Raw genomic sequence first — 17,910 nt, 5'->3', positions numbered from 1 at the left:
CCATCCTGCGACAACGCGCATTACTTTTCTCTTTCAAAAGCGTTACCGTGGCGACGCTAGACGCCAAAAAGCGCGCCCCCCCTTCATCTGATTGGTCCATATTTGATAGTTCCCCAAAAGTCACGAAATTTTGCACCAAGCCAGGCCTGGCGATAAATTTGATACAGTATTTCAAGGTTTGCATTAATGGGCGTGGCCTAACGGCTCAACAGCGCCCCCTAGAAAACTTTTCTCTGGTTTGACATAAAGACTCGTGGGTGGTGTCATCGGACATGGTTTTGAGTCCTTGACCATAATTGGTGCAAATTAGCCCCGCCCCTTCTTCTGATTGGTCGATATTTCATAGTTCATATTTTCTGCCATAAGTTTTGAATGGTTTGACATAGAAAGTCGTGGGTGGTGTCATTTCTGATATGCTTATGGGGGGCGCCATGAGTGCGAGGGCCCGTTCATCGCTGCTTGCAGCTTTAATTATTATTATTATTTAGCCATACGTACCATCAATAAGGCTGATTACTACGCTCACACAGAGCCACTTTTTCTAAATTCTCATGTTATTAAATTTTATGATTTGTTTTATTTTAAAATCATGCAAATTATGTTTAAAGCAAAATCAAAAATGTTCCCTGACCCAATACAGAGGTTCTTTTCAATTCAGGAGACTCGTTACAATCTTAGAGGTGTCTGTAATTTCACAGTACAAATGGCTAAAAAAGGTATGAAAAGGAGATGTGTCTCCATCGTTGGAGTTAAATTCTGGAATGATGCCAACATAAATTTAAAAACATGTCATTCTTTTGTTGTATTTAAGAAAATGGTTTGTAAAGCTATTTTTGAAGCTTATAAGTGCAATTGACTATCTGTAAATGTTTCTTTGCTTTTCTATTGTTTCTTTGCCTTTTGTTTTTTCTTTGCTTTTCTATTCTCTTTTTGGTTTTCTGGAGGTTGGTAGCCAAAAATAGAAAGTTGTTAATATAGGATAGGCTTTTATAAGCAGTTTGCTTCTGCCTATGCCTTTTCAGTTATTGTTCAACACATTTTTTTGGTTTAATAGTTAATGCTGTGTACAATGTTTTTTTTTTTTTTTTGGTGTTGTTTTGTATTGCAATGACTGAATAAACTTTCATTCATTCATTCATTCATTCATTCATTCATTCATTCATTCATTCATTCATTCATACATTTTAGTGATATGTAAAAAATGATCATGGTGTACCTGGAGGGAAGACAGAAGGAACATGGTCCGCATCCCCAGCCACGAGCGAGGGCACGATCCAGGTGAAGCCGTAACCCGTGAGGCCGACGGAGCGGGCCACCTCGAAGATGGTGCTGGCCTCCTCTTTGGTGCAGTAGAGAAGGATGACGGGACTCTGCAGCTTCTTCAGCTGGTTCTGGATCTTGGAGTCGCCGTCGTCCACGGACATGTCGAGTAGCAGGACTTCCTCCAGCTCCCAGCCCACGAAGCTGTTCTCGATGGTGCTGCGGACCTGGTTGACGAGGAAGAGGCGACGTGAAAACGAGTCGGCTGCCAGCACGAGGCAGAGGAGCGACGGAGACATGGAGGAACAGAGCTGAGATGTCTCCTCCTCCTACAGCATTTAAAAACAGTCCTCACGCTTCTCCAGAGAGTTGGACGCACTGGCCGGTTGTTGGACACGATAAAAGCAAGATTACGTAATCTCCCTCCTAAATATGACAGTTACCCACACGGTTGAAGAAAACTGTCCTTAAAATTTCATGGTAACCAGTCTTACGAAAACGCGCATGACACCACAGCATTTATATTCGTGTACGTCTAACTTATATGCGAGTGACAATTAGATTTTTAAAAAACGTAATTTTATTTTTCAGCTCAGAAAATAATGACTTCTCCAACAACAACAGGAAAAAGAATGGATGCAAAAACAGTTGTCATTTCAATGGGAAGGAAGAAAGCTGTTCAGCTGCCTGTTAAAACACAATTTTATTTTCGAGTGGAAGAAGACAAAATTATTTATTCCTGTGTGTTTGTCTGACTGAGGGAGGGAAGAGAGAAGAGATGGAATGAGATTCATCATTCTGGATGGATGGATGGATGGATGGATGGATGGATGGATGGATGGATGGATGGATGGGTTGCTGCAGAGAAGTTGGGTTTCACTGAAAATCTCTCAAAAAATACCAACATACTGTACCGCTTTAAAAAAGGGAAAATTAATTTAAAAGGTAATGAATTATTAGAAATCCTCATTCTTCACACTGAGCGCTGTTGCAGGCTCCAGGAAAGACTAAATACTAAACAAATAAAGTGAAATACCTCTGTAAATAGAAAAATAACTGAACATTTTTTAATTCCCTTTCTTCCTTTTCTTGGCAGAAACATAAAATAAATACAAGTACCAAGTAAAGGTTTGGATGTTCTCCGCCGGCTTTAAGGTGGTCAGAACCTTCATCAGGCCACGTTACGGCCGGCTGACATGGTTAACAATTAAGATCCATGTGTATTCGGCTCAGTCACGATGTACTTTAGTAAATGATAAGTTATTATCATGTAAATCAAAGACAAAATAAATTAACTCTAAAAATAGCGTAAGAGCTCCCTGAAATTAGGAAAATAAATATGAATGAGATTAAAAATGCAAATATATTCAGCCATCAATGATTCGAAATGATTTAAAAACAACTACAAAATAATTAACCTCTTTAAAAGATATTACTATTTTCTTTAATTCTTAAAGAAAAACGAGCCTAATAAGAACTGTATTAGCTTTATGTCGAGGTCAAAGACAGCCAGGGCTTTAAATCAGATGACTGGATAGGTTTTGTGGCTGTGACGGCAGAAGTCCCAAGTTTAATACTCTATTGATGCTAAAGTTCGTAGCGCTGTTGATAATGGGGATGAAGAATCCACGTGTTTCCGGATCTGGTAGGGTTGCCACCTTTCAGAAATAGAAATAAGGGACGCCCTGATTTCAGCAGCGCAGGAGCCAAAAGAAAACCCAAACTCAAAACCCAAAGCCCCCTAACTTCTAAACTGAATAAAAATGTGTTTATTTTTATATAAAAATTTTATATAAAAAAACAAAATGCTTTGATTTAAAGTTTAAAGTGCTTTAATAGCATTGAACTTGCATGACTGTACAGACAGCCAACCATACTAGCAACAGAAATAGCCTCCTGCTACTGTATGTCCACATCAGCCCAGATGTATAATATAGCCTACAGGTGAAGAATATGGTGTAAAAGTTAATTTATTTCAATAATCCAACTAGAATATGGTGTAAAAGTTAATTTATTTCGATAATTCAACTAGAATATGGTGTAAAAGTTAATTTATTTCAATAATTCAACTAGAATATGGTGTAAAAGTTAACTTATTTCAATAATTCAACTAGACTATGGTGTAAAAGTTAATTTATTTCAATAATTCAACTAGAATATGGTGTAAAGGTTAATTCATTTCAACAATTCAACTAGAATATGGTGTAAAAGTTAATGAAAATACGGTACAAATCGCGTCCCGTATTAGTTCAATACGGGACACAACATTTTTTTCTCAAATAAAAGGACAATTCCGTATTTTACGGGGCGGGTGGCAACCCTAGGATCTGGATATAACCTTTTTATTTACCCTAACCATCTCTAAACTATTGAAAATGGCGCCTGTAACCCAGTGGTAGGGCGGGGTGTAGGTGTGTGAGATGATACCGACTCTTGACATATAAATCCAAGCATGGCATAAAAGCAGCATTATACAAGTTATACAATTATTATACAACCCTAAACCCTGTTCAAAAATATATATTAGTATAAATGAATATGCCGGTGTACCGCACAGCCCTATGGTGGGCGATGCAAATTTCCAAACTATATAAAAACTCATTTACTTCCCAACAATCAGCAGCTCTATAAAAGTTACCTTAGAAAACTAAAAGTTTTCAAAGCAAACCAAAACAACAATAAAACCCAGCACAAATTAATTCCACAGAAAAGTCTGTAGTTAGACCTTTTTGCAGCGTTTGGAGACAAATTAAGACGTTTACATTTGCCCTGCAGTCAGTAGCGCTGAGGACATTTCAAACAGAGGGGAAGAATGGACTCATTTATGCCCATCCAGGAAGAAACCATGAAGTTGTTTAGAGAAGAGCTGAAGATGAAAAGCGGATGGTTAATGATCCAAAACACACCACATAATCCGCGATACACTTCCATTATGAAAAGACTTTAAATCCTGCAACGGTGCCGCGGGGTTGTTTCAAAGTTCTGACCACTCAGGGTTTTATTTTGTTATTTTGAAACTGTTAAGGACAAAAAAAGAAAATAGAAATAAGAGTCTTGTTGGAAATATCAAAGGAATCTGTCATCTTCAACTTTTTACCTCGTGGAGATCAAATCATCTTTTCCTCAAAACTGCTTTCACACCAGAGGTGCCCAAACTTTCGCATGCCCCGCATTAGTCGGCTGATGTGACGTGAATCTGACTAGCGAGAAAAATCTCCTCAGAGGAGAACGGTCACTAGGTAGCATCCTTCACCTCATCCCCGTCTCTCTTTTTTCATTGTTCGTTTAACTTTGTTCAAAGCAGAGACGCCGTCCCTGCTGAAATATTATCATGAAATACGATTAGCTGACTCTCGGTAAACTTTTCTCTTCCTCTCAGACGTGTGTCTGATGTCTAAAGTTGCTGAGGATCTCATCTGCTCTGCGCCCTGGAGATAAGCCGGCTGAAGCCTCGGCGAGCGGCTCCGTTCCAAAGGACACGTTCAGCCGGTCCGCCGTTTCCATTAAAGCAGAATGAGCTCGCCACTTACGCCGCGATACTGATCGCCTTTTAAAAGCTTGAAACGATGGCTTTCAAATAGTAATTAGGATGATTTTTGCAGAGTTAACATGGCTGTTGCACAATAAGACAGGTGAGATGTCCAGCAGATCACAGGAATTCAGTTTTGAGTCGGCAGAAAACCCAAGTAAGAGGAGCTGAGGTATCCGTCTGCAGAGGTGGACAGAGTACTCGACCCCAGTACTTGAGTAAGAGTACAAATACTACTGGTCAAAATTTACTCCGTTACAAGTAAAAGTAGCTCAGTCAAAATATTACTTGAGTAAGAGTAGAAAAGTACTTGCTTTTAAAGGTACTTAAGTATCCAAAAGTAAATGCTTTTAAATTTACTTTAAGTAAAAGTAAGAGTAAGAGTACATTTCTTATTTTCCACATCAGTAAATTACTATATTTTTTCTAAATTAATTTAAGGATCTTTTAACTATTGTTTCTGAGAATTAACTCTTTGAAACCAGCTGCACTGATGTGCTGCTTTTAGAACCACAATGTTATATAAAACCTGCAGAAACACCAAAAACAAATCAAATGAATGGGATCATAAGAGGACAGCAGATGATGCAGAGTTTATTAACAATCATGAACTGAAACCAAATGAACCTGCACCATCCAACTAAGTCTGGATCCCCCTCAAAGACCACTGCTTTACAAAAAACTACACCTCTGCTTTCAATAACTCAGTGTTGAAGTCACTTAACTTTACAGGAAGGACATGTACCAGTACAATATAGCAATATAGAGCGTAACAAACTGTCTCCCCATGTCTGTCTTGTCTGTCTCCCAATATCCGTCTAAAAATAGGATTTTAGGGAAGAAGAAAAAAGAGTAGACCTGAAAGTAACGAGTACTTTTCAGCCTTCCTAGAAATTTACTTGAGTAAAAGTAAAAATATTTGTCTTGGAAATGTATTCAAGTAAGAGTAATAAGTACCAAAGAAATCTAATACTCAAGTAAAGTACAAATCCTCTGGATATGTACTAAAGTACAGTACTCAAGTAAATTTACTCCGTTACTGTCCACCACTGTCCGTCTGTCATTTAAATGCTCAGCTGAATAGTGTTGTCTTTGTCAGCCTGTTTCAATTTTAGTTTGAGTTTAGTCTTTGGGTCAAGGCATCATTTAAGTTTTTATTAGTTTTAGTCACGTTCATGCTCCTTTTAGTCGTGTTAAGTTTCAGTCGACTTAAAGTCTGAGCATTTTAGTCTTATTTTAGTCAACGATTGTTTTTAGCCAAACCAATTTTACAATTCAAACAAGGTTATCTTATTATTATATTATTGTTACTTTATAGACTCAAGAATACATTCATTCCAGATACAGAAGACTCTAATTTGAGTTTACACCATATCTATTTTTCTGCATTTCTCCCCATCTTTTTCTTTTTCGACGACACATTGGGTTTTCTTTTCCACGTCTATGTAGGAAAGTGTATCAAAAGATGGATCTTCTTCTTCTTCTCCAGCCCAAGAGCAGATCCCCGCGTTTCTCTATGTAACTTAGTTTTTAATTAACGTGAACCTAGAGCTCTGCGTTAACGGCATCAGCCTCTAACTCTGCAGCTGCATCTTCTGGATCTGATTCCCCGCTGCAGCGACTGGGATTGAGGACTAACGTCACCCAGCAGAACTAAACCAGAGAAACTACTGAAAAAACATGGACATTAAGGATCTTTGGTAGAACATTTCATCTCAAAGTTTTTATTTTGTAATCTACATTTTAGTCTTGTTTTTATTCATCTACGATATTGCATTATCAATTTAATTATTGTTATCGTCACGTGACCATTATTTTCGTTGCGTCTCGTCTCCCTCAGGGGATAAAGTTTCGCTGACGACGATATTTAGTCATAATTTTAATTGACGAAAGCAACTTTACAGCTGAATGTGTTTTCAGCCATTAGCTTTCCCATTAGCAGCGTGCTGATGCTACTGGAGTCACTTCACATTAAGGCATCTGTCATTCCAGATATCCCTCTTTAAGTCTCTTGATTTAACTGGCTTTGACAAGTGGGACACTTAGAGGAGCATGTCAGACAGAGACGACGTCCCCCGTCCCTGTAAGAGCAAATGCAGCTCAAATATTTCACGTGTGTCTTGGTGCTGATTTACCTTGTTGACGAAGTCCTCGTAACCGGGGTAGTACGAGGTGACGATGGAGAAGATGTACCAGTCGTACTCCTCCATGATGTTCAACATGACGGAGGCCTGCTGCTCGATGGACGGCCCGAACTGGAAAAACATGGATTGGTCGTCCTGGAAACCACAAGGAAACAAAGCCGGTTGTTAAACACGGTCACGAGCGTTTCCACCTCCTGCGAGGAACAGATATACTTCCTCCGTCTTAGGGCTGGGCGATATGGACCAAAAGTCATATCTCGATATTTTCTAGCTAAATGGCGATACTCCATATATATATCTCGATATTTTTTCTGTGCCTTAATTGGGGTTTCCCCCAAAGCATTATAGCATAGCATCTCTGTTAGCTTCATTTTTTTCTGAGGCAAACCCTTAAAAAAACAGTCAGTTTTAATACGAAGCCTCGTGCCAAATGTCACACAGGTACCTTTGTTAACAGAGGTCTGCACAATATCAAAATGTATAAAACAAATGAAATAAAAATAAACTGCCTGCATATATAGAATAAAAATGCTTCTTGAATAAAATAAAACAAATATCCCTTTCCTGCATAACAATTAAATTAAAATACACTGTGCAATTAATACAATGTAGACAGTAACAGGCAGACTTTTCCACTGAGGTTGACAGTTGTGCAAATAACAAAACATTTGTGCAAATCTCAAATAAAACATTCAAGTCAATTTGTCACAAAATAAGCTATATCAAAATCATTAAAAAAAAATGTAAATTTTTTTTTTTTTTTAAATCGATATAAACGATATTGTCTCGTACCATATCGTGTTTGAAAATATATCGATATATATTAAAATCTCGATATATCGCCCAGCCCTACTCCGTCTATTTCATTTCTGTCATGTATTTATCATTATTTACTACATCTGACGCCAAACAAAACAGCCCTATTTTTGAAGTAATGATCATTCAAAGAGTCAAGGTGACATTTATGATAAAAGGTTTCATCTTCAAGTGTGCTACAGAGAGCACGACCAGGAAGAAGGCAATCCGGTTTCAGATAGTTCATATCAGAAGCAGAAATCCAAGTGAAGACATTTTATTTGTCTAAATAGGAGGGAAGAAGTTGATGTAAGGAGCATTTTTAAATACTTCTGGAGTCTGTATGGAGAAAATGTTAAAAAACAAGTAGGCCTGTGTTGAAAAAATCGATTTCCCAATTCTAAATCGATTGTCATATTAATTCCTAAAAATCGATTCATATGTCTAAAGATCGATTTTTTTTTTTAAATTTATTTATGTATTTTAATTTTTTTTTCATCATTACATTACAACTTTTGGTTATTTTTTTGTTTTTCCCAAAAAAAGGAATGTTTTGTTGGACACGAGAATAACTGGTGCCATTTTTTTGCCTTTAAATATGTTTAAAGGTATGAAAACATTAAAGTGTTAGGTTATAATTGCATACATTGTCTATATTTCATTACTTTATATACTGTCTTGGGGTTACATTTGCAAAAAATGCTAAAAACCAAAATAGATCGAAAATGGAACAAATAAAAACGGAATGTGGGAAAAAATAAAACCGATTTCATCCGTCTCTGTTTCCTCCCTGGATCTGTTTGGTAATTCTGACCCACACGATGTTTCTGAAAGCAGTTCTATCAGCATTCTGGGAGCTGATTGATCCTTACAGCATCATTAGCTGCCAATACTTGCTTTTTAATCTCAATATAATACTAGTATTAATATGTTGCAGAACTACAGTCATATAATTCATGCAACTGCTCAAAAAACAGTTTTAATAACACTAACCCAAATCAATATCGGAATCGAATCGAATCAAATCTTGATAATCGATTCTGAATCTTAAGAATCGGAATCGAATCGATTCTTGACATTTGAATCGATCCCCAGCCCTAAAAACAAGTCATGACAGCTTATTAACGAATGTAGGTAACCGACGGCGACACGTGAAGGGCCGTGATGAGTGTACAATCATGTCGGCGGTCTCCAGCTTTTCAGGATTGAATCGTTCTGCTGAGGGATGACTGAGATCACGGCATCACGTCAACTTTCATCCAGCAGGATATATGATTACTGTCAGGAAGTGCCGTTATTCTTCCTGTGGTTTTCTCGTCCCGACTGTCAGCACAAACCCGCCAAAGTAAAAGGATTCTTGTCCGAGTCGTGTACATCGACAGGGATGAAACCAACCCACAGCGGTGCGGGGAGGTGGAGAAGGTGAAGGGACTCGAGGAAGCAATGACGAAGTAGAAAACTAATCCTGGACTAATCATGGATGTTGCTGTAACAGCAGCTCACCTCCACCAGCAGACCCCCCCCCCCACAGGGCTGAGTGCTGCAGAGCTTCATTTGTGCCCCAGAGGTTACAGTTTGAACGACATCAGCGACTCTGGAGACTCAAGCATCGTTTACCAATTACAGGCTCGCCTCCCTGCAGCGTGTGAGACGCTGCAGCCATGTCTGCTGGTGGAATCAGGAATAACGTTGTAATTAATAATTGATTGATTGATTGATTGATTGATTGATTGATTGATTGATTGATTGAAATTCTTTATTCAGTCACATCACACTACAAGCATTATCAACACAAACATTATCGAAAAAATAGTGACTGAAAAGGCACAGGCAGAAGCATAGTGCTTATATTAATGCCTGTCCTACAAACAAACAATAGCAAAACTAAACCAGAAAAGGAGGACCAATAAGGGTTACATATATAGTAGGAAATACTTTTTTTATATATATAAATATCAGAGAACAGAAACAAACAAAAACAAATAAACATTAACATTTGTAGCTTTCAAAGATTGCTCTGCAAATCTTTTTTTTGTAAACCGAAAATGAGCTGCACATTCGTAAATCTAGGTTTTATATATATATATATATATATATATATATATATATATATATATATATTGTATATGTCATTTTAGTCTCTTTTCTAGCTTTTTGTACAACAAATTTACAAACATCACGCAAATTATATTTTGACTCATGTATTGAGAAAAGCTGTTGTACACAGACAGGGAGTAACTTTAATTTAGCTTTATATATAATTTGCATTATTTTATAATAAACCAAATCATAAAATGTCATAACATGGGATTTTAAAAACAATGGATTTGTATGTTCATACTGTAGTATCCCACCCTATTAATACGTATGGCTCGTTTTTGTAAGAGGACTATAGACTATATATATATATATATACATATACACATACATACATATATATATGTATATGTATGTATATATATTAGGGGTGTAACGGTACACAAAAATCTCGGTTCGGTATGTACCTCGGTTTGGAGGTCACGGTTCGGTTCATTTTCGGTACAGTAAGAAAACAAAATGCAAAATATAAACGTGCTAGTTGTTTATTACACACACACAAAATAACATTGGCTCAGACTTAAAAAAAAATATCTTCCTGATGTGCAAAATTGAACAGTTGCAACACTGAACAGTTTAAAGTTGTTGCTCAGATTAAATAACATTTATAAGGCTCAGACTTATAAACAACAAAATCTTAAATCTTAAAAACAAATCTTTTCTACATCAAATGTGCAAAATTGAACAAATGCAACACTGAACAGTTTAAAGTTGTTGCTCAGATTAAATAACATTTATAACCCTGCGTTCACACTGAAAGCATCACGGGCGTCCTGACGCCAGCATCTCGCCGCTTGGTGCATTCACACTGAAAGCGTCAGTGCCTGCAGCGGGGCGGGGGTGGGCGGGGTTTCAAGCTGCGCTGCAGAACTGAAGGGAACAGTGGGAACAGCCTACACATATAGCGTACACATCTTAATTTTCCTATTTCACCATAGATCACACTTTGGGACGCCTTCTTTATATTTTAGCGTTATTTTCGCGTAGATAAGAGTGAGTTTGATGCTCCTTAACAAGTTTGGTCCGCGGATCAACATCAACCCAGCGAGCCTTTGCTCCCGGTGGCTGATTTATGGTTCCGCGTCACACGAACGCAGAGCCGACGGCGTAGGGTTCGCGGCGTTGCACACCGCACCGCGAACCTACGCTGTCGGCTACGCCGTCGATTTAACGCAGAACCATAATTCAGGCGAAGCTGCAGTCTGTCTGCGCTGATACTGACACACAGGGCCGGAGCGGATTTGGTCATGATGTTTAACCTGTGTTTTGTGATTAATAAGCACGGGTTATTGCCAATACTAGCGGCATTAGCCCTGACGTCGGCTGCAACTGTTGCTTATTGTTTCTCGGTGTGCCTAATGTGCAGCTGCAGCAGCGCTCTGCTCCACAACTCGCGGTCCTCTACTTAATATGTCCGTGTGGAAACTCGTTCGGTACGCCTCCGTTCCGAACCGAACACGCTATACCGAACGGTTCAATACAAATACGTGTAACGTTACACCCCTAATATATATATATATATATATATATATATATATATATATATGTATGTGTGTATGTGCATGTACATGCATCTGTGTACTGTATGTGTTTCATTCAGTCTTTTGGTGCTTCTGTAACCTCTAACGTCTGCTCTATCGTTAGTGTGCAGCACAATAATAGTATAGTTATTATCACCCACTCTGACACATAATCGGCAGCCGATGTGGCGCTCACCTCTGACCTCAGTATCTCGGCTTCATCGTAGTGAGTTTGCATGACTTTGGAGGTTTGGGGTGTTCATGACATCACTGTCTATATTTTAGCATGTTGTCTGTCTATATTCCATCTGTCCACCTGAGTGACTCCTCGTCTGCAGAGGACATGCTGGTGGTAGCGTGTATGATTATTTGTTAATGTTACTAACAGCCTGCTGTGACTGGCGGCCACCCGGAAGGCACCAGACACCAAAGCGACATCTGATAACCGGGAAGCCCCGGAGCCGTGAGCGACGATTTCAGACTCGTTCCAAGTGGACGTATGCTGGTATCTGCAGGATATCAGGCGGGCCGATACGCCGCGAGCAGCGGGGGCTCTGCTGGCCCTCGTTTCAGCCCTGGGGGCAAACGTTTCACATTGTTTTGGAAGCAACATTTAAAAAAACGATGTGATTGACGTAGTGCTGCAGCTATCGAATATTTTAGTAATCGAGTATTCTATTGAAAATTCCATCGATTAATCGAGTAATCGGATAAAACATATTTTTGTTTAGTTAAAGAGCAATTATAAATATACATAAGATGTTAGATGTTAATTGACATCACTAAGACTAAATTATATAATCCAGTAGGTTCATGGCTGTGCCTTCACTCAAATAACTAAGGATCTTTCCAAGAAGTTTTCTTATTTCTAACCTAAAAATGCCATTACACCTGATAACATACATCACTTAAAAGGTTAGGTGTTTGTCCCACGTGTTTAAATTGAACTTTCATTTGTGTCAAGCAAATTTTAAGTTCTAGTTAAGTTTTAAGTTAAAGTCTTTAAGATTTTGAGTTTTGGCAGTGTTCAAAATAAAATTATGAGACCTGCTGTATTGGAGCACATTTTCTTTTAGTTAAAACTGTAGCGGGAACAGATGTTTAGAGAAACCTATGTATGTACCGGGTGAAGGCTGATTTATGGTTCTGCGTTAAATCGACGCAGAGCCCACGCCATACCCTACGGCGTGGGCTCTGCGTCGATTTAACGCGGAACCATAATTCAGGCTTTAGGGGAACATATCGGAGAGCGGACCAGAAGAATATAGAGTGGATTAAAAATAAAAGTTAAGCACAGAGCTACATGTGTCTCCCGTCTGGGCCATTGCAGACTGCCTGAGCATAATGTTACTAAAACCAAACATATCCGCCGCCTCTTTCTTCTAACTTTACGTGCTGTACCAGCGCGCTGTGCCACATTAAACGTAGTTCGGGCGAAATACCAGCTTTGAGCTGCAAAATTAAACGATTCCTCGAGGCAGAGAAAATTCCTCGATCATTTTTTGTAATCGAATTACTCAAATTATTCGAGGAATCGTTTCAGCCCTAGATTGACGTATGGTGGCCGTGGCCATTCTGCCTATTTGCACTTCCACTTCAGAAAACCTCTGGTTGGCATCACAGGGCAGCGCCATGAAACCAGTACAGCAAGATGTAGTGAACAAAAGGGAGATATTATTAACATGTTATTATACTTTTTAACTTGCTGATTCTTTTCCTCAGACATACTTGATATGTAAAAATCGAAATATTCTTGTCAGACGAAAAGAATCAGCAAGTTAAATTGTAAAGCCAGGAAGAAAATTAACTTTATTAAATCATTTTATTATACTGATCGGTTGCTTTAAGAGCGTTTTGACTGACAAGCCTTTCGTTCTCCTGTTGTGATGCTGCAGCGCTGATTAACCTAGACCAGGGGTCAGCAACCCAAAATGTTGAAAGAGCCATATTGGACCAAAAACACAAAAAACAAATATGTGTGGAGCCGCAAAAAATGAAAAGTCTTGTATAAGCCCTAGAATGAAGGCAACACATGCTGCATGTTTCTATATTAGTTATGACTGGGGCAAGATTTTTTTTTTTCATTGCACTTCGAGAAAAAATTTGAAATGTTGAGAAAAAAGTTGAAATGTTGAGAAAAAAGTCAAAATGTCGTGAAAAAAGACGAAATGTGGAGAAGAAATTTGAAATGTAGAGAAAAAAATCAAAATCTCGAGAAAAAAGTCAAAATGTCGAGAAAAAAGTAAAAATTTTGAAGAAAAAAGTTGAAATGTTGAGATTAAAAAGGAAGAAAAAAGAGAAGAAAAAGAAGAAAAAAAGGAAAAAAAATAGAAAAAAAAAGAAAAAAAAAAAGGTCAAACATTTTTGAAAAAGCTCCAGGAGCCACTAGGGCGGCGCTAAAGAGCCGCATGCGGCTCCAGAGCCGCGGGTTGCCGACCCCTGACCTAGACCCTCCCTGAACCTCTTTGTCACGTTTAATGGCGTTTAAGGACTAAAATCGTAGGGATGAGGGAAGATCAGTTTCTGAAGTCAGAATTATAACATGACAAATATACAGCTCTGTTGATAAGATAAGTGTCTATTTCATTTTATTTTTTATTAACAGTTGTTTTTTTTTAATCAAAACTATCAAGAGTTCCAAATAAAAGCGATATTCATCCTAAATAAAGTGGCACATTAATGTCTGTCCATACGGCAGATAGATGAAACACATAGGTTTTACGGTTGTTATGCAAGCGGCCGGAGAGCTATAGTTTATGTCAGTCCTAATTAGCGCACCCTCCTCTGCCTGAAAGAATAATTCTCCATAAATGTGCACTAAATTTTAATTATCCACAGCTGAAAACACAAATGTACTATTATGTTCCCGAGTAATGTCTGCTGATAGCACCTCGCTGTTTCATACAATTACAGAGGCTTTTTCAAATTAAAATTAATAGAGATGAACCAATTCAGGTAATCTTTTTTCTTTTTCTCCCCTAAACCTCTTACCTGTTGATTTTTCTTTGTAATTTCGCTTTTAATGGAACATTCAGCTGAAATAATTGCATTTATAATTAAAAAATAACCAATTTTTTACTGAACCTGCTGTGGGTTACAGAGTTACAGAGCCTCCTCCAGATGGTTCAGTGATTCGGGTTTCCTGAAAGAAACATTTATTCAAACAGAGAATAAATGTCGTTAAATATCCTTTCATGAACCATAATAAAGTGTTAAGTGTGTTAAGAGTCTGTAGTCGTAGCTGCAGCTACAGGACAAGACTAGAGCGGCCCAGAGCGTCCAGAGCTGCACGCTGACCTGCAGTCCCGCTGTGACGATGGAGAAGGATTCTGTGCAGCCGATGGCCACTCGCACTCAGTCCTCACTGCTACTCATTACATCTGCCTTGACTGAACATTATTTTTGTCAATGTTTGTTTTTCATACCAGTAGTTCATTTCCTGGGGCTAAGAGCACTGATCCGTGTAAGGGGAAGAATGAACGGGGCCATGTATCGTGAGCACTAGCGGAGCAGGCGGGGGGAAGAGGGGGCGGCCGCCCCGGGCCCACTGCTGCGTGGGGGCTCGGGGCAAAGGGGGAAAAAAAAAAGTGTGCTTGTAGCACCCTATAATGTAATAATTTCCTGAAAATGTAATAAAATTTGCACTTAACTCAATCGAAAATGTAATAAAATCCAATAATGTAATAACTTCACCAATAATGTAATAAAATATTCTGACTGATATTGTAATAACATTTTTACCGATAATGTAATACCTTATTACATTATTGGAAATTTATTACATTTTCAGGTGGGTCTTTTTTTTCTTCAAAACTGCTAATGTACAGTAATACTTGACAATTTAATATGTTCATTTTCAGTCCAGAGTTCTGCATTTTGTGTTTTAAGTATCTAAGAATGTTTTATACGCTGTATTTGAAACACCAGAATGACTATTGGGTTAAATTGCAGACTTTGAGTACCATGTAATAAATTCCCAATAATGTAATAAGGTATTACATTATCGGTAAAAATCTTATTACATCCGTCAGGATATTTTATTACATTATTGGTGAAGTTATTACATTATTGGTTTTTATTACATTTTCGATTGAGTTAAGTACAAATTTTATTACATTTCAGGCGTTATTACATTTTCAGGAAGTTATTACATTATAGGGTGCTACAGTGCTGAATAAAATAAGGAAAGTTGGACTATATAACAATTGCGTTCATAGGGATAAAGTGGTTTAAAAAATAAAAATGAAAGAAATAGTCCCTTCTCCCCTTGTGTGTCTGCCTGTCATGCACGGGTTTGTGCAGGCGCATGTTGTTTGTTTACTTTTAGCCAGTTGTCGCATCAGAGCCTTAAAGGGGACCTATTATGCATCTAATACCTATTTTAAACAGGCCTTGAATGTATTAACCCTTGTACTGTCTTTGGGTCAAAATGACCTAATTCTCCTGTTCCTTCCTTCCTTCCTTCCTTCTTCCTTCCTCCTTCCTTCCTTCCTTCCTTCCTTCCTTCCTTCCTTCCTTCCTTCCTTCCTTCCTTCCTTCCTTCCTTCCTTCCTTCCTTCCTTCCTTCCTTCCTTCCTTCCTTCCTTCCTTCCTCCCTCCCTTCCTTCCTCCCTCCCTTCCTTCTTCATTCCCTTCCTTCCTTCTTTCCTCCATTCCTTCCTTCCTTCCTTCCTTCTTTTCTCCCTTCCTTCCTTCTTTACTCCCTTCTTTCCTTCTTTACTCCCTTCTTTACTCCCTTCCTTCCTTCCTTCCTTCCTTCCTTCCTTCCTTCCTTCCTTCCTTCCTTCCTTCCTTCCTTCCTTCCTTCTTTTCTCCCTTCCTTCCTTCTTCATTCCCTTCCTTCCTTCTTTCCTCCATTCCTTCCTTCCTTCTTTTCTCCCTTCTTTACTCCCTTCTTTACTCCCTTCCTTCCTTCTTTACTCCTTTCCTTCCTTCTTTTCTCCCTTCCTTCCTTCTTTACTCCCTTCCTTCTTTACTCCCTTCTTTACTCCCTTCCCTCCTTCCTTCCTTCCCTCCTTCCTTCCTTCTTTACTCCTTTCCTTCCTTCTTTTCTTCCTTCCTTCTTTTTTCCCTTCCTTCTTTTTCCCTTCCTTCCTTCTTTTCTCCCTTCCTTCCTTCTTTACTCCCTTCCTTCCTTCCTTCTTTACTCCCTTCCTTCCTTCCTTCCTTCCTTCTTTACTTCCTTCCTTCCTTCCTTCTTTTCTCCCTTCCTTCCTTCCTTCCTTCCTTCCTTCCTTCCTTCCTTCCTTCCTTCCTTCTTTACTCCCTTCCTTCCTTCCTTCTTTACTCCCTTCCTTCCTTCCTTCCTTCCTTCTTTACTTCCTTCCTCCCTTCCTTCCTTCCTTCCTTCCTTCCTTCCTTCCTTCCTTCCTTCCTTCCTTCCTTCCTTCCTTCCTTCCTTCCTTCCTTCCTTCCTTCCTTCCTCCTTCCTTTCCTCCTTCCTTTCCTCCTTGACCCGAAGACAGCACAAGGGTTAAAAACAAGCTTTTGATTGTTTTTGCTAAATAAATTAGAAATTCAGCCTCTGAGCCATGTCTGTATCTTCTCATTCTCTAACCTCATTATCTATGCAGGATTCTGAGTGGGCGGGGCTATGATAATGAGGCTCTGTGCTGATTGGCTGCCTGAATGACGCGATACACCGCTACGAAAAAATGGCGGAAGCTCCGGCCGGCAGAGTTAGTTGTGGGCGTGGTTTCATGCGTCGGAGGCCAACCTATGTAAATTGCATTTTGGTTACGTAACGACGGGAGCAGAATCTGAACGGCTCGTAGATCCACATCACACTGGACGGCTCATCCGGGCGGCTGTTCAGACACTGCAGAATTTGGTTGTTTTCCTCCTTCTCTGAGTTGGCAGGCTGAGGGGAGACCACTTTATATATGTTAAAGCAAGAAAAAACGTGTTTTTCATAATAGGTTCCCTTTAATTTAACAAGGTGGAAGTCTCATTAAGATTAAAATCTCTTTTCCGAGAGAGACCTGGCCAAGAAGTTAAAATATATCCAACAGAACAAAACACAATCAAACAATCATCGCCGTCAAAACAATTCAGATCAAACAACTGTTCCCATCGAGGGAACTGTTTTCAAAGAGTAATGAGTTCTGTCAATTTAATGTGCGTTTGAACATTATTGCAGGAGGATGGAGCAGCATATTCAAAAGCTTTGTTTCCAAGCTTGTACTGTACTTCGGGAGCGGGGAGCAGAGGGGCTTCGGGTTCGGGTCACGTAGTTGCACAGGTGAGGCCGGAGCAGTCTGAGTATGGATTTGTAAATGAAGGTGAACCAGCGTGAGAGCCTGCGGATGTGCAGCGATGAGCATTCGGCTGTGCTGTACGGTGTACAGCCATGGGTGAGATGGCATTCAGTAAACTTCTTCAGTAAATGGTAAACTTGTAGTCAAGACCACCTAAACCGAGACCAAGACACTACCAAGACCAGAGAGTATCAAGACCAAGACTAGTTCAGCTCAAGGCAGAGACCAAAAAGAAACCTAGTAATTTCATCATCTTGCGTGATTGTAGAACAGGGGTCGGCAACCCAAAATGTTGAAAGAGCCATATT

At 39.1% G+C, this 17,910-nt stretch overlaps 1 protein-coding gene across 1 annotated transcript in view; it reads right to left on the bottom strand.

Annotated features, from left to right (window-relative positions):
* LOC133460457 (glutamate receptor ionotropic, NMDA 2B-like) overlaps window positions 1–17,910 on the bottom strand; it is a 230,596-nt gene that overhangs the window by 103,862 nt on the left and 108,824 nt on the right. The window contains 2 exon segments of the mRNA XM_061741054.1: window positions 1,217–1,487; window positions 6,925–7,068. Of these exon segments, the coding sequence (XP_061597038.1) occupies window positions 1,217–1,487; window positions 6,925–7,068 (415 nt within the window).

The sequence above is a fragment of the Cololabis saira genome, chromosome 1, assembly GCF_033807715.1.
Source record: "Cololabis saira isolate AMF1-May2022 chromosome 1, fColSai1.1, whole genome shotgun sequence".
Taxonomy (NCBI): domain Eukaryota; kingdom Metazoa; phylum Chordata; class Actinopteri; order Beloniformes; family Belonidae; genus Cololabis; species Cololabis saira.
This window is presented reverse-complemented; position numbering and strand designations above follow the sequence as displayed.